At 42.7% G+C, this 22,241-nt stretch overlaps 2 protein-coding genes across 3 annotated transcripts; both read right to left on the bottom strand.

Moving 5' to 3' along the window:
- Positions 1–4,220: 4,220 nt before the first annotated feature.
- nfil3-5 (nuclear factor, interleukin 3 regulated, member 5) lies at positions 4,221–14,197 on the bottom strand. 2 transcript variants are annotated; one of them, XM_030423313.1, is made up of 2 exons: positions 13,610–14,197; positions 4,221–8,249 (listed from the first exon to the last, which is right to left on the bottom strand). In XM_030423313.1, the coding sequence occupies exon 2, from the start codon at positions 7,695–7,697 to the stop codon at positions 5,826–5,828; it is 1,872 nt and encodes a 623-aa protein (XP_030279173.1). In that variant the 5' UTR covers positions 7,698–8,249; positions 13,610–14,197; the 3' UTR covers positions 4,221–5,825. The 2 variants fall into 2 exon arrangements, with proteins under 2 accessions (XP_030279173.1, XP_030279182.1); XM_030423322.1 differs by having other exon boundaries at positions 4,221–8,245.
- Positions 14,198–18,375: 4,178 nt separating this feature from the next.
- On the bottom strand, positions 18,376–22,241 carry LOC115595488 (nuclear factor interleukin-3-regulated protein-like). Its single transcript, XM_030440097.1, has 2 exons — positions 21,713–22,241; positions 18,376–21,020 (listed from the first exon to the last, which is right to left on the bottom strand). The coding sequence occupies exon 2, from the start codon at positions 20,939–20,941 to the stop codon at positions 19,718–19,720; it is 1,224 nt and encodes a 407-aa protein (XP_030295957.1). The 5' UTR covers positions 20,942–21,020; positions 21,713–22,241; the 3' UTR covers positions 18,376–19,717.

The raw sequence follows: 22,241 nt of genomic DNA, 5'->3' as shown, positions 1-22,241 counted from the left end.
TGCAGTGTTTAGCAAATGTTTAATAATTGATTAACTGCATTCCAGAGTTATTTATTCTTTGACTGGAACACTTCTCAGTAACCATTATCCATGTGTTTAAAACCTGTGTGGGATACTATCAGCCTTTTTCATCACGATCAGCCTTGCTTTGGATGCTTTTTCTGGTTTTCGTTTTCAACAAACGCATCACAACAGGTCTCTCTCCTGACTGGTCCCAATCAAATCCAAACTTTCAAAATGTTTTCATGTTTTATTTGATATGATCAGATTAGAGAACGGTCAGAAATATTCACGTCAGCAGACACAAAAAAACGTGTCATTTAGGAGGATTGGATAGTGATCAGCAAACATTTAGCAGATACTCACTAAGTTAATTATCTGACAAAACCTGAGCACACTGGGGAGACTGAAACTTTGCACAGGATGCCAATTGTATTGTTAAGGGAATGTGGGTTCCTTGTACCATTTTGCATCTTAACAATATAGAATGATACAATACAATAATGTAAATAATGCAATAATGTTTGCTTTTGGGCCATCATTAAGGTTACATGGTTTATTTATTCATTTGTTCATTTTTCAAAAAGCAAGGGTTTCAAAAAACAAAATGCAGCACCTTGCCAGTTTGTGATGTTTCCAATAATAGTGTTTTCTATTGCTCTTCTGTAAAAGTAGACCAGAATCTGGCTCCATTTAAGTTTCAGTTTCAGAAATACAAGGAAAAAGGTTTGGGCAACCCTGGACTATGTACAGATTCAAGAGTTTTGTGTTACGCCCCTGATCTCGAGCATCCCGAATCCTTCTCAGTCTACTGTGGGTTGAGCTTCTCTGCCTGTTCACTGTATAATATAACCAGTAAAGGTGAAACTGATGGTGTGATTAACCTGGGTAAATCCTCACTTGGTGCTGTTTATTCAGTCATTAAAACTAAGAACTCTTTCTAATTTGTTTTTATGTTGTTCAGCTGATGAAGATCTTTCTTTTCTGATTAAAATGTTTTCCCCAAAACTGCAAAGTGCACCTTCATGCTCGACAGCGGTGTTATACTCTGAGGTGATTCTAGAGTTTGTTGAGGCTCAAGGCAAAAACTCCCACGCCCACAAAAAACACAAAAACGAAAGGAAGTCCAAACCTTTTTTTAATTTCCAACGTTCACATTAGTAATAGTGGTAATATTTGGATATGAGTAACATTAAAACCAGAGCAATTCAAACCTAAATTAATAACTAAACAGCTTTTATGTTGAAAGCTGGGTCAGATTTGTCTCACTGCACAATCAAGCTGCCGATGAGCAGCTTCTCCCAGATTTCTGCAGTGAGTGATGGTGTTTGTCATCTGCTCGGCATGGAATAAACTGCACATCCTATCGCTGATCAACTGGCTGAAATGACTCACACCTAAAAAACAGAGGTGTGAACACACACCAGCACGCAGTCCAACACACTCCTCAGCCACAGCCTCGTTACCCCATCCCTGCCTCTCCCTGTGCTGCTGACCTACATACTGCAGCATCCCGGTTACATAACCAGCCGAGGTTGTTGATCACCGCAGGCAGCGCAGGGCCAACACCCCCTCCTCTCTCTCTCTCACACACACACACACACACACACACAACCACTACTCGCTACGAATGCGCCAGCTTCCATTAGCTTCCACAAATTGTAGGAAGTTAAAAATCCGCTGCTGTGCTCATACCTGAGACACAGGTGGGTTGTTAAAAACAGCTGGTTACATCACAAGTCGCTGTCCTCCTCAAAAGCACAAATTTCTGCACACCAAAAATATCTCCTCAATCAATTTTCAGAAAGTGGATGAACTAAATCTGGAATAAACTTGAATCCTCGTTTATAAGAGGTCACTCAAACTCAACAGGAGCCCATAAAAAGTGTAAGAACGGTTAATGATTCATCAGTTTGTGTGTTTAGTTTAGTTTTTTTAAATGTCAACTCGATGTAAACTGATACGTCGATGTAACTCGTGTGTGTGTGTGTGTGTCCTACTGACCTGCCCCCTCAGGCAGAAACAAGAAAGAGCTTCTCTCTGACTAGTTTGCTCAAGTTTACACAGTAGAGGCATGTGACGTAACCCTCCCTCCCTCCCTCCCTCTTTCCTTCCTCCTCTCTCTCTCAGCCCTTCACTCTGAATAACCCCCCTCTCTCTCTCTCTCTCTCACCCCCTCCTCTCCTATCCCTCCTAGTTGACCTACTTTTACACTACTGGCCCGTTTTCACAAGCCTCTGCACAATACAAAGCAGCTTTTACAGCTCAAAGATGGGCAGGAAAAAAAACGAGAGAGAACAAGAGACACCGAGAAGAAGAGGGAAGGGAGGGGGTGAGGAAAGGATAGTGCACTACAAAGCACTGCGGTTTTCTCAGGAATGTCACCTTGTTATAGCTGGCTGGTGGGTGGCATGGAGGGCAGAAGTGAGAACACATTAGGAGTTTCATATTTCTGATGAAGATCAGTCGGTCTGTCTGTGGTCAGTCGCTTCCACACTCGTACACTCTTCCTCTATCAACCTGAAACAGAGATGGCGAACAAGCCAGTGTTTCTCTGTTGGGGAAGTGCAGTTGATGCATTTCATTTGCATCCACAAGTGATTTTTTGGTTGACGTTCTGGACCCAGACCTGCTGACCCCGGGATTCTTGAGAATTTGGGTGTTTCTGTAAAATTGCAACACCTCAGTATCTGATAGGCTGTCACTCCTGTAATGGCTCTTATGTAACCACTTTTCAGTGGCATGCTCACCCCATGCCAACTTGTTATTCCCATCAGCTATTGGTCCATTAAAGGCAGGGTCAGATGGAGGCTGCCACACACTCTGTACTCAAAGTCTGACGCAGTTCTCTCTCAAGACAGTTGTGTAACATGTTTTTGCTTGCTGCACTCTGATACATTCTGGGATTCATCTCTCTTCGATTGTCCAACTAAAGCACATCTGTTCAAGTAATGGGCCGTGGCATTGAGTAATACGGGACAACGCAAAACAGAGAAATAAATATGTAGCCTTGTAGACTGTTTGTAACCACTACATTATGTAACACTACTGAATATGTGTGCTTTAAAAGCTTTGTTCGAGACTGTTTTAATCAACTCCCTGATGCACTTATGTAACATTTTCAAATATGAATTTAAAAAGCTCCTGTTTTCTTCTGCTTTTTATTGATAAGTATTATTTTGTTTGATTCACTTCAGGGCTACCGAATGAGGTGTACATGCTGCATTGACATATTTTGTTGCAGAATTTGTTGCAAATGTTTTAGGAAATCTTTGCTTATTGCACATTAGGAAGATACATAGCATTCAATCAGAGTTGTGTTTCTGTCTTCTTGTCAAATTTAAGTCCAATGTGGACTCTCCTTTTGGCTCGATTTTGGTCCCAACCAACTCCTCATAGAAGTGCCTCTGCTAAATACTTGACTAGACTTGAACGCTAGAGGCTAACTTTGTCTGATGTTCAGTGCTGGGCAGGTCGTGGTCTTTTAGCTGGACGAGAGTAGTGAGAGTGAACCAAAGCAGGGAAAGTTGCGGGCCATAAAACCAAAATAATGAGCTGAAAGAGGCTAAAAGTGCTCAAGAACTAAGAAGAACTGCTGAGTTTGTGATATTTTATGTGGGTTAGATTCTACATCGACTCCTTTTATAGTGCTTATCTTAATAACATTATAGTAATCCACTGTTAGTACAAATATTGATGTAGCTTTAATTTTTTTTATTACTGTACATTAAATGTTCTACTAATGCATTTATTTGCCTCGTGCAAAGCTTTTAAAATAATCCCCTGTGCCTCTGCCGTGCTCACAACCAATTAAAGTATTTGTATTATAAATTATTATAATTATCAGTCCAGTCCCTTACTTTTTTAAGCAAACCAAATCAGTATACACATATTACATGAATCCTCAGCCTGAGGTTAAGTATAACCAAGACTCCCTCTTGTACTGCAGTAACACAGAGTCTGTGGGTTGTTCAGATTTTTTCATTTCAGTGAATCCCTGCCAGGAGGCAGCATTAAGTGATGACGTGGTGAACCAGTGAAGTTTTTCTGGCTGTGTCGGCTCCCGCTGAGCTGTACTGGCAGACTGGGATGTTGCTGTCTGTGAGGTGTGAATCAGCAAGTCGGCCTTCTGCTAGAAAAAGGCTGACCTGAATATGTCTGTGTGATTGTACCACATGCACTTCATTAGAGCGACTCAAAGAGTTCAAAAGAGACGTACATGAATTCAACAACCGTTTATTTTTTTCCCCATTTTGAATCTTTCACAATCAAAAAAAAGAGTGTTTTGTAACCATTTTGCATATCCACATGAAGTATAGCAATACATAATCACTTCTGGACAAGCCTTATTCCATTTTTTTTTTTTTTTTCAATTTTTTTGGAAAGTCTTTCGGCAAACAACAAAGGTTATACGATAACACAGAGTACAAATGGAAACTGGGGCAAAGGGCAGCATGGGTAAATACACAGCACAACTAGGAAGAGCATAGAGAAAAATGACACAACAGGATGACAGAAAAATACACATAATAATAACCAAAATAATAACAGAATATAATAGAAAATAACAATATTAATAAAATAATAATAAAATATGACAGCAGTATACAAGAGAGAGAGCGACAACTTTACATTTATACATAGTGGCCAGAGGCAGGCACCAGGAAGTGAAACAGTTAAACTTGTACAGACTACATGATCTAGCAAAAACAACTCAGTGCTGAGGTGAGTGGGATCGTTAAGACATTGGCCAAAATAGGGACGAGGGACAACACAATAAAGAGGCACCTTATGAAGAGAGAGCAGCTTTGCTGGTTGGAAAGCAATATCATTTATTAGACAGACAGTTTGTGTCTGGAAATGAAGATGTATTGATTTCTGTTGAACGGCTGGCAAACAAGGTTTGCCTTGTGCTGTCAGGTTTTGCCAACAGCAATGTGTGACTGCATAGCCTTGACTGATATGCGTATAACTGGCCTAGACTGTTTTGACAGCTTTTAGGTGTCAAAAGAGCTCAGATCACCTGAATGAGGCCCCTGATCTGATCCATAAATTCAAAAAAAGGGTACCTTTGTTTCTAACACATTGTGGCTCATAGGTTTAGTTCATAAAAAAAATCTTCTTTGAGGCATTTTCTAGACAAAAAAGGACTGTACAAGGTGTCTCAACAGGAAAAAAACTCACTTTGTTGAAGTCTACGACTTCTGTTCCCCACTGCTTTATTTTTTGTTGTTTTTGCCACATTTTTCTTCGTAAAATATATACTCCATATATGCAAATTTATATGTCACAGTAATATACAATCTAAGTGCTTCAGAAGTGAAGAGGGTTGTGTGCAGATGTTAAGAGGATGAAAGGTACAGATGTGTTCAGAGGGAGGAAGAATGTAACTCTTTGCCAAAAAGGGAGACGCTAAGGGAAGGATGTGTACTCTTTGGTAAAAGGAATGTTCCCATAATGCCACAATAGACGCTGGCCAGCCACCAAGGCAGTTGGTACAAAATGAATAATTGAATAATGTTTGAATTTTCCACAAAGGAAATATCCCAGACTCCAGCTCTGGAGAGTTTCATTCTGTCCCCTCCCTCGTAAGTGATCTATTATTTTCATTAGAGGGATAGGTGGGAGGTAGGAGTAAAGAGAGTAAAGGGATGGGGAACAGGTGACACAGTGAACTTTATGGTGGAATCACATCCTAACAACAGTTCACACAGATCACTGGCTACTTCTCTGTCTTGTAAGGTGGCGATGTGAATCATAATTGTCTGTCTGTTGTAGATGACAAAGAGGTGACAGGAAAACACTTGTGCTTCCCCAAAATGTCCTTAATCTCGCCTCTTATTGCGCCCACCTTTGCTGCTGCTGGATCCCCTCTTTCCGCCCTCCTTTTTAGCCTCTGCCCGCTCATTAACAAGATGCTTGACCTCTTCTGCATACTCATTTTCCATGTCTTTGCTCTCGCCATTGGTCTGGGCACTGTGAGGGTTGCTGGGTAGAGCTAAGTAAGGGTGTTGAGGCAAATTAGGAGAGGGGGACATGGAGGAGTTAACTGGTCTCTCCAGCTGCACTCCTGCCGCCCCATTGGACAAAGCTCTGTACTTGAGGCGCAGCTTGTGGGGCAGGGCAGTGCCTTTGACCTCAGTTTGGAATTCACTATGTAAGCCAGCAGGTCCCTCAGCCTTCTGGTGGTAACTGCTGATATCTGAGGAGGACGAGGAGGGAGACTCATCATCTGTGGAGCCCTCCTTGTCAGAGCTACGAGGGTCCCCATCACTGGATGAGGTGTCCTTATTGGAAGAGTTCTCCTGGTAAAAACCATCAGCCCGCGGGCCTCCCTCATAGGTGAGCACTGGGGGCTCTTCGTCCAGTGTGTTGAGGTAGCTGTTGTGCTGTGTGAAGGACGACTTGCCCTCCTCAGTGTTATTGATCAGATCAGGGGCAAAGGGGTTCTGGTGGCTTTCTGCATGCTGAACACTGCTTTCCTGACCCTGGTAGCTGTAGTTTTCATGATGGTTCTCACGCTGTTGTTGGGTATTGGACTTGTACCTTTGCTGCAGCTCCTCTGCCAACTCAGAATGACCATTAGAGTATTCATACTGAGGTGAGTCCATGGTCTTTGTCCTCTCTAGCTTCTCAGCGACCTCTGTGATGGTCACTGAGCAGTCAGAGAACTTGGGGGTTGAGATGTTCTGGCCTTGCAGCGGTCTGCCCTGCTGGGGCTGCTGGTCCTCCGGCCTCTGGTTCTCCATGGGATAACAGCCGCTGCTGGAGCGGTACAAGATTACACTCCTATGTGCGGAGGTTGCCTGAGGAGCGGGACTGGAGGCCTCCATGTGGCATTGCTGTTGCTGTTGGGGATGCTGGTAGTCCATGGCACTTTCAGCCAATGAGGTGTTCTGCTGGTGAGTTGAAACCAGAGCAGTGTGGTTGCCATGGTAAGCCCCACCTGGCATTCCATTGGACATCCTGTTAGCGATCCCATTGGAAATCCCATTGCTTTCCAACCTGGCCATCTCCATACTTGAGGGCTCCTTCTTTATGCTGTAACCCATGGGTTCGGGGCTGTCTCTGGAGGAGCCATCAGACATGTCAGAGATGGAGCCCCGGGGAGAGTAACCGTGAAGCATGTTGTGGCGTTCGCCACGGCTTGACTGTTCAGTTTCAGATGAGTCAGAATTCAGCATCACCTGAGATGCACTGGAGTAGCCACTGCTTGAGAGGTAGGCATTACTATTTGGGGTGCCATTGGAGATGCTCCCATTGATCGCAGCATTTGTAGCAGCAGCGCTGTTGGTGATTTGTTGACTCTTCTCCATGTAGGAGGCTGTGCTGATGAGGCCAAAACGCAACTTGAGTTGAAGAAGCTCAGTTTTAAGACGAACGTTCTCATCATTCAGCGCCATGACACGGTTCTCAAGCACCATGTCATTGAGGCGGCGCTTTTCCCTTGATCGCTTGGCTGCTTCATTGTTCTTCCTCCGTTTTTCCCAATAGCAGGCATCTTTCTTCTCATCAGAAATAAACTCTCTCTTGCGACGGCACGCTGCACTGGGCTTGGAACCTTTAGGCTGGCGGCTGACCCGCGCTCCAGCTTCAGGAGTAGGGGATGGGAGGCTTTCGTTGTAGTTAGAAAAAGTATCTATCTCCATGGCATTTTTGTTGCTGGTGGATGGGATGTGTATACTCAGACTTTCCATTTTTTTTCCAGCTGGGCCAGAGTGTAACTCTAGCAAAGGGCAAAGGGGGAGAGGGAAAAGATGCAAAACTATATGAGCCTTCTGTTTTGTCACTAAGGAGATTGACCTATGTCGCAGGATCAGCGAAAACTTCTTGATGAGGTATTTGTGCTCCTCGAAGGGACAGCCTCATTGATTTCTGTTACTTAACTTTCAAGATTAAAATGTTCAAGTGTCCATATTAGCCAAGAAGATTAAAAAGAGGTGGAACTCCACAAAAACCTCAGACATTGAAGTAGTGTTCTGAACAAAGAACCTTAAAAAAGAAACAAGTTTGTTTCTTGAGCGAAGAGTCTTCCAGCTATCTTGGTAAATAGTTCAAAGCGGTCTCTGGCGTCTCCCTCAAGGTGATTCTGAGTTTATCGCAGTCTTCCTCGATATTGAGCAGAGCTTTGATGCCTGTCAGGCCGTTGCCTTGCTTCTCTCAGTGTCTCACAGAAGATGTAGGTCAGTCCGTCTACTTCGGGGCTCCCTGAGGATCCAGCTTCAGTGCTGCGGTTTGCTGACCACTAACTGGGTGAAGAAGACAGGGAGGGAGAGAGAGAGGGAGGGGAAGAGAGGGCGAGAGAGTTAGATTATCTGGAAAACCATTGCAGTTCATTGTGGCATATACATGCATTATATTTCAGTCAGGTCAAACAAGATTTGTGAACTGTAGCACAAGCATTAATGTGGCTCTCCTGAGTGTAGTAACTAAGACTCCAGATCAATATACAGCCTGTTGATTACAATTCAACCTGTGCCAAAGATCTGTGACATAATCCTCCAAAGTTACGTAATGTTTGTCTGTCTTATCTCTGTCTCCTTGGCTTCGCAGAGAAAAGGAGGATGCATGCAGAGCATGAGTAGCTGCATGCACCATGAGTACATAAGGGCTGTGGCTGGGACTCAACATGCTGTAAGTGCTGCTGCTGCTGCTGCTACTGCAGAGCTCTTGCGTAACACCAGGGCACTGTCATAGTCACATAACGAGAACTGAAGCAGGCTGACCTGCTGCCAGCTTGGTAGAGACTGACAGATAGGGGACTGGGGGGGGGCAGAGAATGATCAGGGATTAACTTGATGTATATCACTGTAATCATAATATGGAGTGTGATGAAAAAAAATGTGTAATTATAATACATTTTTCTACATTTTGTTTTCTTTAACGCATCAATGTGGACTAAAATGAGGGAATTGAAAGTAATACATCAAACTGATTCAGGAGTGGCAGAAATGGGGAGTGGACTGTGAGTGTGTGTCCATGGGGGAGGGGGGATTTCCGTCACGACGGCAATGTCTCAGTTTCTCTGGTAGCCGTCACATTGTCTGAAATTACACAACACTTCCCTATGCAGTGTTAATGCTACAGGAAGCCTAGCACGTCCAGCTTATCTTGCACCACAAAGTTAACAACAGTGCAAAGTGCAGCTCGGACGGATGTTGACGCTGTTATGTAATAACTAGATCTGCTGTTGTTTTACGCCTGAGTCTTCTGGTTCTCTCACTGCACAGCCTTACACAGTTGATATGCAGTAATTAATAACACATCATTACACTGAGCCCCGGAGTCCACTGCAAACATGAAAACATGTTTTTATGACACACACACAGGGAATGAAATAATCTAGGTCAGTGTGCTTATAGGTAACAATGACTCCTCTGTTGTCTATTTTCACATTGCAAAACAATTTTTCCCTTGTTTTCCTTAATTTTTCAGGGCTCACAGTTTCTATATGAATATTGGAAACTGGAATCCCAGAACCACAATTAGTTTTTTGGATACTAAGTTGTGTACAGAAATTTAACTTGAATCATAAATCTTTAATAGATTGAAACTGAATTGAAATTAGAAGCAATAGTAACACTAAGAATCTAAGAGAACCAGATACATGCAGAATGTTTCCTGCATCTTTTTATTCTAAACCTTATCAACCCTTAAAATTATAAGAAAATGGTGGTGTTATTACAGTATATAGGCCAGCAGGTGTTTCAGACTGTTGCTGAAGAAATAGCAACTCCTAATACTTATTTATGTTCCTATATTAGTCTCATATTCTGTCTGTATAGTGGTGGCTGGAGTATGAGACCAGACAAGGCGCAAGCAGAGAGAGCAGACCTGAACAAAGAAGCTCCGCTGACTGTTCCCATTACTAAAGCTGTGGTGGCGAGAAGGCAAAAAAAAACGTTCACTTCCCAGGTTGAGTAGAATAAAACTGCTCTAGTTGAGCAAATTTGACTAACATCAACCTTCTTTTACTGTGCTGCAGCATATTGTTCCCATATCAAAAACCACTTGCTTCGCATTGTAGAGTCAATGCCACATAACAATTTAATCTAATGTGCAACTTCTCCAGACTGGTTACAGCATTTCTCTGCTTCCACCAGAGTCAATGAAGCTCTTACATTATCTTACATTAAAGAAAACAGGTTGTGACCTTGTGAAACAGCTTTAATTCTGATTCAAATAATATGTCTATGTCTGTTATGTTGTAACTCAGAGGCAAGTCTAGATAGGCTGCAGGCTGTTCTCCAAATGTGATTTTCCCTTCAGTGCCAAGACAAGAATTTTACCATCCCCTTTTCTCAAGAAACTGGAGTAAGGCTGCGCCAAACAGAAAAGGATTTGGACTCAACCACCAACAGATGTGGAAAAATGTGGGGTCAGCCAGCCCCCCTCTCCCCCTTCCCTGAATAATTTTCATAAAGACTTGCAGGGGAGGGGTAGGCACGAAACAAAGACGGGCGGGCGGGAAGGAAGCACGCATACGTCTGCGCTGTCCCACTGACCTAGAAACGACGCTAAGCAGTAAACACTCCTCCTGTCTTTGACGGTGCGCCATAAAATAGGTCAGTAGGACTGCAAGGGAGGGAGGGCAGGAGAGGGAAAGAGAGTATTAGAGTGCACTCTAAAAATAGAGCGACAGAAAGAGGTGAGGGAGGGAGGAAGCGGGGGGGATAGGGTGACAGGAGGAATTCAGTTTGTGGAAATGAGAGGAATTTTACAGAATCTGCAGCAATAAAAAGAGACGAACTTGAAGACGTCATCTGCTTCAAAAATCTGATCCTGAAAGCCCCAGTGACTTTCATGCAACATTAACCTTTGTTCGCTCTATAAAACCTGATGACACCATTTGCTGCACGTAACAATATGTAACAGCAGCAGAGGAAAAACAATAGTGAGGGACAGGGAGATGGCATTGACGTCAGAGCACACACCCATCGCTGCAGCCAAATCCACACATAACAGGCTCTCTCTCAGGACTGCAAGGGGAGGGGCTGCTGTTTTTGCTCGTAACGTACGTGCTCTGAATTTCTCTTGTTGCGAAGCGAAGCTTGTGTAACGCATGCATATTACATAGCAGCAGAAGCTACAGGTTAGTGGCTTTGAATGTCCTGCAATCTTCCCATTCCGTATCCTACCAGTGCAAGTTGTGCTTTGATAAAAGCAAAGACTAAATATAAATAAAAATACAAAATAAAAATATAAGTACATTGTGCAACTGGCTCTCTGAGGGAGGCTAATTTCCTATTAAAAACAAATGATTAATTGTAGCTCCTCTATCCGTTTGTTTTCAGGGTTTTTGGCTTTTGAAAACCCGACTGAGGTCTGAACTAGTTCCCAGGCACTTGCCGCTCAGGGAGGAATGTTTCACCTCTGACCTCCTCTGAGGCAAGTGTGAGTAAAACGCATGGCATCCTCTTCCCCTCCTCCATCTTTTAAGTGATCCAACACCACACACGTGGAGAGGCCCCAGCTAGGAGTCTCCATTTTGTCCTACGGCTTTTGTGTCAAGAACTAAAACTAGGAGACAGGAATCCAGACATTCCAGGTCAGTTAGTGAGACCTACAACTGAGCTCCATTTACCACTTCCTCTAAGTAATAAGTGACTAAAACACTTCGACCTTTACTAATAATTAGTGACAGAATACTTGAGCTTATAGAGAAATGCTTACTATTCAGCGAAGACTGCAAATTTGGTAAAGTGTAAATTAAATATTTGTTTCCCAAAAATATAAGCATGACCTTATCATGTAATAAGCAAAATGTGTATATGTTTAGACATTTGCATAATATTTTGTTTAGTGTTTTAAACCTTATTGGGTCAACTGCTGACTTGTGACCTACATCTTTTACCTACATCTGGTCTACATATTTTTAATTAAATCTGATTTCCTGCAACTTGTTAGCATATTTACTTAAAAGTAAATATTTAATATATCACTTAATAGTAGTGATATTACTATTAGTATCAGACAGCGTGTTCAAAGTAGTCCACAGCTTGCCCTGTACAGCTCATGTCTTTCCTTGCCCAGATACAGGTCTGACCTATATTCACAGAGCTGGCTGGGACGGAGCAATGCAGATGGCTGTGAAACCAGACCAGCTGGCAGCGGGCGGACTAAAAGCTCACCAGGACTCTGCCTGCCTTTCGCCAGACAGGGGTTTCCATGCATTGCATCACATCCTGGCTATTCATTTGTTATTCTTATTTCACAACAACCTCACGCCAAGATCTTGGCAAGTTTTTTACCAAACAAAAAGAAAAAAAAGATTATTGTGTCTGTTTCAGCCTTGTTCTGCTTTTTTTTGTTCCATGTTTTTCTTAGCGGAAAAGAACCTGAGCAATTTTAAAAATAGCTCACTGCACTGAGCAGCTGTGTTACATCACTGATGAATGCACTTTTCTAAAATACAATTCCCACCCATTCAGACTTGCTGTATATCTTTCTGCATTTAGAAATGAGGATTTGGTATTAATCTGGGTATGAAGCGCAGGGTGTGAACGGGAATCAATTACAGGCCGGTCTGTCCCAGGAGAGAGCTGCTGTTTATTGCTTCTCCCTGCTGCGTGCTGGTTATGTCATACCCTCCAACTCCCTCACAGCAAAGCTCTGTGCTTTACTTAACACATCCTACCAGCAAAAAAAGAATCAGCCAGTGACTCACTTTGAATGAAAACCAGACATATCCTGACTTTTTTTTTTCATCATTTGAACTTGAACTATCCATAATTATGAGAGTGATGTAACCTGGAAACAGGAGCAAATACTGTGCACCTCACGAGTAAATGATTTTTTTGTATAAACATTAACATGAATAGAACAGCTTGTTCATTTTTCAGCAAATTTCTGATGCAAAACTTTCATTTATATATAGATATATGTAAAATATTAACACAACGTATCCAACCAAAAAAATTTTTTTTGCATATATTATTTTTCATATTTCTCGTATTCTCCACTCTGACCTGGCTTTATTGAAAATGTGGTATTAGTAATAATATATGACAAATAGAATCCATGTTTTAATCCAGTCTCATGTTTGCATCAGCTGGACCGCCACAAAGGAATTCATATGCAACTAAGGTGATCAAGTGACCTACATACGGCCAACATACACCTACAGACGGTAGCATGCCACGTGCAGTGGCTAACATAGTACAGTGTGGGTCTGCATTAACCAGACAACACAGGGAAGCAGCTGCCCCAGTCCCTGGAAAACACCACCATGAGGGAAATAACCTCGCCTTGACATTGAGCACATAACGTGGGATACGACCGTTCCCGTTTGTTTCCCGTCCGGCTACATGTTTCTACTTAAGGTCAAAAGCGACAATCGCAACAAAACTAGCTTAAAAACTAGCTTAATAGCCCCGCGACCGCCGCGTTTAACGTGACAAAAAGCCGCAAAGCGTCTCAAAGTCACGGACGCGCGGATTAGGCGAGAGTCGCCATGTGAACAATAACCGGCCATGAGCATCATGTCCTCGCCTCAACATATTCAGCGGAGACACTTGTGTGTTACAGCACATCGAGTAAAGAACATATTGTGCCACAAATAGACAAAGACAAAGACAGAAAAGCAGCCTTCCGCTCAGTCACAACATACCTTTCCATGTCCTGGAGGAGGGGGAAAAAAGATTCAGGCTTCCCCGACACAAAAGCTGTCTCGCTCCCGTTTCCTCCTTTCCTTGTCTTTTGAGAAGAAACCTCCCAAAAAGGCGAAAAGTTTTCGTCTGCCGGTCGTGTCGGTGCTCTGCTCAGCTGTGGTTGAGTCAGTGGGTCGGGTGGATGCAGTTTCTGTCTCTTGGCTCGAGCTGCCTCTGTGTTGTGCGGCGTTGGACACTTTGCTCCAGTTTCTCCGGCTCCCTTTCTAGAAATATGTGTTAGTAGGTCAGCGGTTGCATAACAGCTCTTAGGCTGCCTAGTCACGTTTTTGTCCTCTATCCCTCCGCGCGAGAGTCTCTCTCTCTCTCTCTCTCTCTCTCTCTGTCTCTCTCTCTCTGTGTCGGTCTCTCTGTCCCTCTCCGTCACTGTGTCTCTTTCTCCTCTCTTCTCCACCCGTCCGTCTCTGCTCCACGGTGTAGTGCCATCTCCTTCACGTTGTTTATAACAAGGGCACGAATGCGTTTACGCAGACACCATGTTGCGTAGAGCTCCAGTAATAGCCGTAACATCGTGTCCTTCAACTGTGCAAGTGCAACTCACTGTTACGTGTTCTGTCATTGCACATCAGCACCGGCTCTTTATTTTCTCCTGGTAGATACTTTGTAGATGATGAAGCGAAGGTCCAAATAATCCTGTAAAAGATCTTCTTACGCCACTGCTGGCAGGTTCAACTTTGGACTTGAACCGTTGAAGGGCACGATTTCAAAAAAGAAAGATCTTTTTAAAGGGGCACTATGTAGTTCAATTCAAACTAATAAGTTTAATATTTACAAGATTAATGAGGTAAAAATACAAACAAGCTGTTCTTGGAGGAAATAAGGTCCTAAGAACACTGTTTGAAGCTTGAATGGTGGCGGGGTCCGCCACATATCAACAAAGTAAATGGTATGAAACTGTTGAGTTTTAAGGTCAGTTTGTTTATCCAGTTTATTCAGTCATGGAAACAAAGAGAGTTTGTTTATTTAGTTTGTTTAGGCATAAAAAGAATCTGTTAATGAAGATCGTTCTCATCTGATTAGAATGACTTCCTCAATACGACGTCTTTAAAAAGAATAATACTATATTTCTCAACTATATAGTCATACACAATATAGCCAAAAGAAAGATTTTTGGAAATCTCCTCAAAAGCACTTCTTGGCAACAACATCAAATATCAAGATATTTTTGTGACACTGTTGTAACAATGAATACTTTGAATACTTATCACAATATAACAAAATCCAAAACCTAACATGATATATACGCTCATATCATGATAACGATACAATATTGATATGTTGCCCAGTCCTACAGTCCTTCTCTGTAAAAGGTCATGCAACAACCCACCCATTCTTGTTCTTTGTTTGATTTTTTTAATGCCTTTGTTTTGATGCTGCCACTGTGGAGCTACACTGTGCACTGAATATTATATCAGAATTAAACAGATTTTTACATAAAACTCATAAACGGCATCTCCTGAGAGCTGCACCCCACCACTGCAATTCTCATCTCTTCAGAGCAGGAGGCAACAGGCAGCCATTCAGCTGGTCGCACAAACAACGCACACACTCCATGATTTGCTCCCACAGACACAAGCAGACAATACAAACAGACATATTGAGCAGAATCAATCTCATACACCTCAAGTGCAGAAGAAACAGGCTGCGAGCAGCAGTCATGCCCACAGCAGCCAGGTCATACAGTACAATTTGCTTCTTTGAATTTAGTGCGTGTTGTACATTGTTGTCTTCTGCCATTTTAAAATATAAGTAAGGTTAAAGGGATGTAGAAAATAGAACCCGATTTATCGGTTGGTTGATGACGTTAGTTGATACTGGCCTTTCACAGATTTATTGATACTGGCATGTTGTCCGATATGTGCTGATATGAATCCCATTTTTGTTTTTCCTTTCTTTTTTAGATATCACAATGCAGAAAAAAATACTTGATTACTTGATCATATATAATGAATAAATACCTAATGAAGTCGATGAAGTTTACTGTTTCTGTGCACTGATTTAAGACAATGAGATTTAAGGTTAAGCTGTGAAATATCCTGCCTCCTTTAGGTTTGTCACAAGTGTTTTATAACCATGTCGACTGAAATATATCGATTTCAGGTATTTTTACCCTCTAATATTGGCCCCAAAAACATCTTTGTTTCGAGTGTATAGGTTCATAAATGTGTAGTTTTATATTCTTATGATGTATCATCATGTGTAGATAAATAAATGCTAATAAACACTATGATTGCTAATTTACACAACACATTTTGTATCTGTGATAATATCAATGTAAATGAGTTATAAGGTTATGTGCTTCTTGTTCAACCATCATGTTTGGAAAAATCTAACATTATTTGGTGACAATTTACAAAAAACATCATTAACGAATAGTACATTTATAGTTAGTAAAAATGTAGTTAATACTCTCATTTATTAAGCATTTTTTTGTAGTAGAGTTGCAGCTGATGTTTATAATACAGTCCAATACTCTATGACTGTGCCAAGTGTTACTGAATGTGTATAATCCCTCTAACATCACGTTATAATGCTGATGTTTTACTATTTTGTTTATTCCAGTTTGACACACACACACACGTAAGGGTAGAAATGCATCCTAACAGGCTTCGGGCTGCCTGTGCCTATCTGTTGGATCAGACCAAGTTAACCAATTTGGGATTGCTGCAGCAGACGTCATAATTCAACCCTTTGTTTATACGTGCAATGTCTTCTTTGTGTTATTATTCTGAAAACATTTCAGGTAATCTCATTTTTATTTTCCTTTTTCCTGCTTTATATGAATTGTGCATTCATCAGGTCTTTTTTATTTCATTTAGCATAATTAACAGTAGAAATAATAGATACTGGATTCCATCTCTGAAATTGTAACCAGTTTAAAATGTGTATTCATACGAAAACAGTGAAACAGTCAAAAACCCACCAAACATTAAACCAAAAATAACCTAGAAAACCAAACATAAACACTGAAATCACTGTCCCTATCCACGGCTGATGAGATGGAGAACAGCAGGAATACAACGTACCTTTGTCACTAAAAAATAAATGTAGCATTGTACCATTATTTTTTAATTTTCACCCTCCTATATTTCTTCTGGGTTTTTTTTCTTGTTTATCTTTATAGCAAATGTGTGTCTATTATCTACTAAGGAGGTTTTCTATTATGACACAAAGCCGTTGTCCCCATCGCCACCATATTTCACAAGCGCTTACGTCAACCCTGTTTTGTATCAGACACACAACCACTTCCAGCCCACTTTCTCACTCACATCCCTTCCCCCTGCTTTGTCTCAATCCACACACGTGCATCCATCCACCACACACCCACACCCACACACACATACACACACACCCACACACATATTCATACACACACTATCATCACCACCATTAAGACCATGTTGGGGAAACGGTGGCCTTGAACTTGTCTAGCTCCTCCCCCCCACCAGTCCTCTGGTTCAACCACCAACCCCCAACACACTCCTCCATCTCTCTGCATGCAGGCATTCCCTTGGCAACTGTGGTGTGGTTGTGCCTGCCTAGCAACCAGAAGGCTCTCACTCCCTCCTATATTGCTTATATGGTGTGGGGGTTTGCAGACTGGGTTGGATAAAGATTGATTGCAGACAAAAGATCTCACGTGTATCTCAGGCTGTTGTTGCCAGGGCCAAAGTCCAAAGAAAGGAAAGCCTCTGCAGGAGCACACCTGGTTTTTCCTGTTTAGCCTCACATGTAAGCATTAACATTCATTTGTGTAAGTCAAGTAAATCCAATTTTTAAGCTCAGGCCTCATTTTTGCATTGCATTGTTTAAATAAAGATGGATAATTTGAAGGTGGGGGTGCCATCCTTCCATCTCAAAATTACATCCTAGCTTGTTGTGCATGTGCACCATGTGGTACTACAGTAAGCACAAAGGATGAGAGGACCTCTGTAGTAACACTGCTGTGAATGAATGAACGACTGAATGAGACTCATTGATCCATGCTGATGAAGGCACTTGGCGCCACCTGGTGTTGACAAAAAAAAAAGACCAACTACAGAAAATGGAACATTTCCAAAATTGTGCTGTAACAGAATGATGATATTCAGTCAAGTGAAACATATTCTCAGACAACATTAATAATTCAGTGTATGTTATGCAGCTTTCTTGCTCCCTGACCCGAATCAGAATTCATTTCACTGCAGCTCTAAGGATGTCCATCTGCAGACGTGTGCTCTCTCCAGGTGTTAATGTATTCTGAACCTGTATGCTACACTTCCATATGGGCCAATCAGTCTCCACCGCAGCTGCTTCAGTGCTAAAAATAGTCCTCATGCTGCTGACGTGATAGATGACTCATGCAGTCTCGCTCTGCTCCCTGCGTCCATACACCACCCTTCTCTCCCTGGCACTGTCCTACACCCAACTGTCCCCACTCATTTCACTAACCTTAGTTCACTGAAGGTGGACTGACACCACAGTGGTATTTCATGTTACGGGAGAGAGTGCAATGTAAATTGTGACAGATTCATACCCTTGTGCAGTGCTTCTCCTCCCTCCAGTGCCACACCTACATCAGTTCTCTCTGGACCAGAGAGGTTAATGTGTTTCACCCACCCCTGCCTGTGATGTAATGCAAAAATGCAGTTTTTTAAAAAAGCTTCAACCACTCTTCAATATTACATGTTGATGGATGCAACTATAACAAATACAAAGCAGCAACATCTTTCAGTTAAGGAGGATTTTATTACTGTAGCTGTCACAGTCATTTCATCTGATGGTTTTGTATCATTATTAGATGCAGACATATTACAGTCATATGATGTCCACAGACAGTGTATCGTGTGTGCTCTACAATTACAGTGAAAATAAATGGAGATGTTATGTAATGCAAATTGCATAACATCTCATTAAAGATAAATGAGAACAAAGATGAAACACACAGTTGTATGTATCTCGCTGTCATAAGATAAACCGCATATGGTAAACAACACATGAAGATTACAAGAACAGTACAAATGTCAAATGTAATTCTTAACAAACCTTTATATCATCTTTGGGGCAGCACATATTTGCATACTTGCCAACACTCCCTGCTTTCCTCCCCGGGTCAGAATTCTCCTGTACTATGACGCACCATTTTCCCCTCTTAGTTATCACAACCTGCTTCTGGCAAAGAACATCGTGTACTGTCCTGTTACACCTTGTTCTCCTCAGTGATGGAGAGACGGTCAGAGAAATGGAGAAGAGAAAGAAATTGACATGACATCCTGAAGAATTCCCATTTTCTGTGGAAAGTTTCAAAGGAAAGTGTCAAGCCTGGTAAATACAGCAGCGTGTAAAGACTGTCTAAGGGCACAAATGAATGAGTAAATCAATTAAATAAAAACAGATTTAAATTTTGTTTATGCCAGATATTCACACCACAGGGGCAGATTATTCTACATATTCTGTGGTATTAAATGTCAACCTGAAGTCCCAGAACGCAGAAAAAAAAAAGTTCTGGGGCTTTAATTTCAAAATCTTTTGTATGTTCCAGGTCTCAGTGTTGGCAAGTATGAATATTTGCGCTACTATTCCATACAGTATTTTTAACACAAACTAATATTGATGTACAATTTGCGGTAAAAAGCCAAAAAAATGTGTGTGTTGCGCCAGAGAAGACAGACAGTGAACATATCTGGCTCAAGTGAACATAGTGAGATTGAACTTTATAGTTTGTATTGTATGTAATATGTTCTTCCAGTGTTTCTGACAGTTCAGTCAAGTATTTAGAAATGTACAGCTTTCTTCAAATCTGAGGAAGTCAACACGATCAGAGGACATGTACTGACTCACAAAGAAATCAATTTCAGTTTGCAGTCAGTAAGCATTTTAAAACTTAAATGTGCTGGTGTTTTCTGGTAGTGGTGTGCTGACTCAAAAGACTCCTAAAACAAGCTTAAAACAAGTTTGGAACACATTGTCCTGTGGATAACAGCAGTCTGTAGGATTGATGGTTCAGAGAGATGTAGTGTGAAATCTGTCTGCTAACTTTGGTTCAGCCTCGATCCTCTTGTGCTCAGGTTTTAAGCAATCTTGGAGAGCAGCTGTTGAGAGAAGAGTCTCTTGAGCTGAGCCACTTCTTGAGACAAGCAGCTGATCTGAGACCTGAGACTGACGTCCTCTGTCGAATAGCCGGTGTCCCTGGAGTTCTGCAGAGAGGAGGAGTTTTGACATCCAGAGGATGAACTCTGATACTGCTGCCCAAATCCACCACAGGCCTCCTCCCTGGACCAAGGAGCCTGACTCTCTGTCCGACTGTCCCATCCTGCCTGCTGGTGGTTCCTCACCTGGATGTTTGGCCCCACTGTGACCACAGGTGGTGCACTATGTCTGGTATCAGAGGATGGAGACAGCTCCCCTCCCTCGCTGCAACCCCCGGGGCCTTTGAAGCGAAGCTTGTGGGGGAGGCTCCTCACAGCCTCGGGTGAGTCCTGCCTGTTTACAAACGGACTCTCGTTGACCTCCAGGGGACAGCTGTGGGAGTCACAGCCCTGCTGCTCCCCCGCCAGCTCCCTCGGAGGAGGCCCGCCACGGTCTTCAAAAAACACGGGGCTGCCCGAGGTGGAGACACCTGAGTCATCAGATACACTATGATTTGACAGAGGCCCGGCTCCCCTCGGTCCATAGATGAGACCCTGCTGCGGAGGATGAGGGTGGATGTGAGGGGTGCTGGTGCTGGGCTGTGTGTTGAGGTATCCATCAGTGTGAGACTGATAGAAATGTGTTGTCGTGGGTGTTGGGTGAGCACAGAGGGGTGCAGAGAGTGGCAGGATAGACATCTCAGACGGGTCCTTGACCAGGCCGAAGCGAAACTTCAGGGCCAACAGCTCGGCCCTGAGGCGGGCATTCTCCTCCAGCAGGCCCAGGACTCTTTGCTCCAGCACCATGTCATTGGCCCGCCGCTTTTCTCGGGACCGCTTGGCTGCCTCGTTGTTTTTTCTCCTCTTGTCCCAGTAGCCTTCATCTTTCTTCTCCTCATTGATAAACTCTCGTCTGCGGCGTGCACTGCTGCCAGTGTCTTCATCGCAGCTGCTGACTTCAGCCTTGGCAAGGCTCTCTTTGCGTTTGGCTGAATAGGTTCGACCCAGGAGGGTGCGGGCCAGCTGGCTTGTAGAGGTTAGTATGGAGACAGCCTCATCAGTGAAGGACCCGGCCCCTCCCAGAGGCCTGGATCCCGGGCCCTCCACAGCCTGAAGTAAAGGCACTGAGGCGTCCTGGATGATGCCTCCCACAGTCTGACCTGTCATGTTTTAACACCTTAGGGAGCTGTCAGGAGAACTTATTGAGCGTGGTGGGTCGGGCTTAAGTGTGCTGTAATGGCTCCACCTAGTGGTGAAAAAACACAAACACAAGTGTGAGGTGACGAATTGTTTACAAAGTTGCAAAACATTAAATTGACATTATACTGCTGCCTGTTGGATGTTGTAAAGTGTTTTACAGCAGTGAAGGTTAATCGTTTTATTAACGCTCTCGTGTTAAATGAACACTAAGAAGCACTGCAGATAAAACTACAATTATATGAGCTCATAATGTCAAAAACGTCTTCTTGACTGAATTTAACCAGTCAAGTTTGAATGTATCACATTTATGGCAATTAAAGTAGCACACAGACAATTCTTAAAGGACGGATAAGAGAAAGAGAGTCGAAATCTACATTTTTTGAGGATTCTTTTAAAACAAAGTACATTTATTTTTCAGAATTTGAGGATTATTGATCATCATTACGAACTACTTGCAACCCCAGTCATCACAAGCACGCGTTTACAATCAGTGCTCTCATTAACAAAACGTTTCCATGAACCCTTGATGATAAATGTATGACAGATGAGCCCTCAGTAGTTTGTTAACATCCAAGTAGTCTGCAGCTCAAATGGAATTCACATGCCTGTCCATCCCAAATGGCACGACAATTAGACAAATAGCTAATAAACCTGATGAAATGCATCACATTAACCTCGCAGGGCATAAAACTAATTAAATCTGCGTTGAGATTCAGGGGGAAATAAAGTCGATCTTACTTGCAGACGGAGCAGCTGCTGAATCCTCGGGTGATGAACTCGTCTGTCACAGACAGCAGAGACACGTGGAGCCTCACAGGTTGTCTGGATGGTTCTGCTCCTCAGCAGCTCCGCATCTCTCCTCGTGTCCTCCCCGCTCTTTGGTTCAGTCGAGGTCGGATCCTCACCCCGGATGACCCTCCACCCCTCCTCCTCCTCCTCCCTCTCCTCCTAATGGAAAGCCAGCTGAGAGAAACCAGCGGAGACGCGCAGAGTAAACAGCGACAAAAGCGAGCTGCTCTCTCAATAAATCCAAACAGCTTTTAAGTGAGAAGTACTGATGACTTGAACGCATTGCTCACATCTGCATCGGCGGTCCAAAAACGGCAGAACGAGGTTGAGATTAAAAAAAAAAAAAAAAAGCCAACAAATAAGTGAGTGTGTCTCTTAAGTGATAATTGAAGAAGAGAAGCACTTTGTGTCAAAGCAGAAATAGCAGACAGTGACCTGCAGTAGCACTTGTATCCCGTGATGTGTCAGTCAGACAATC

This window comes from Sparus aurata, chromosome 1 (genome assembly GCF_900880675.1).
Source record: "Sparus aurata chromosome 1, fSpaAur1.1, whole genome shotgun sequence".
NCBI lineage: Eukaryota > Metazoa > Chordata > Actinopteri > Spariformes > Sparidae > Sparus > Sparus aurata.
The sequence above is the reverse complement of the archived record's forward strand: the minus strand, read 5'-3'. Positions and strand labels throughout refer to the sequence as shown.

What these genes read in the sequence shown, in the direction of transcription:
- nfil3-5 (XM_030423313.1), bottom strand. Translation starts at nt 7,697, where the DNA reads ATGGAAAGTCTGAGTATACACATCCCATCCACCAGCAACAAAAATGCC.
- LOC115595488 (XM_030440097.1), bottom strand. Translation starts at nt 20,941, where the DNA reads ATGACAGGTCAGACTGTGGGAGGCATCATCCAGGACGCCTCAGTGCCT.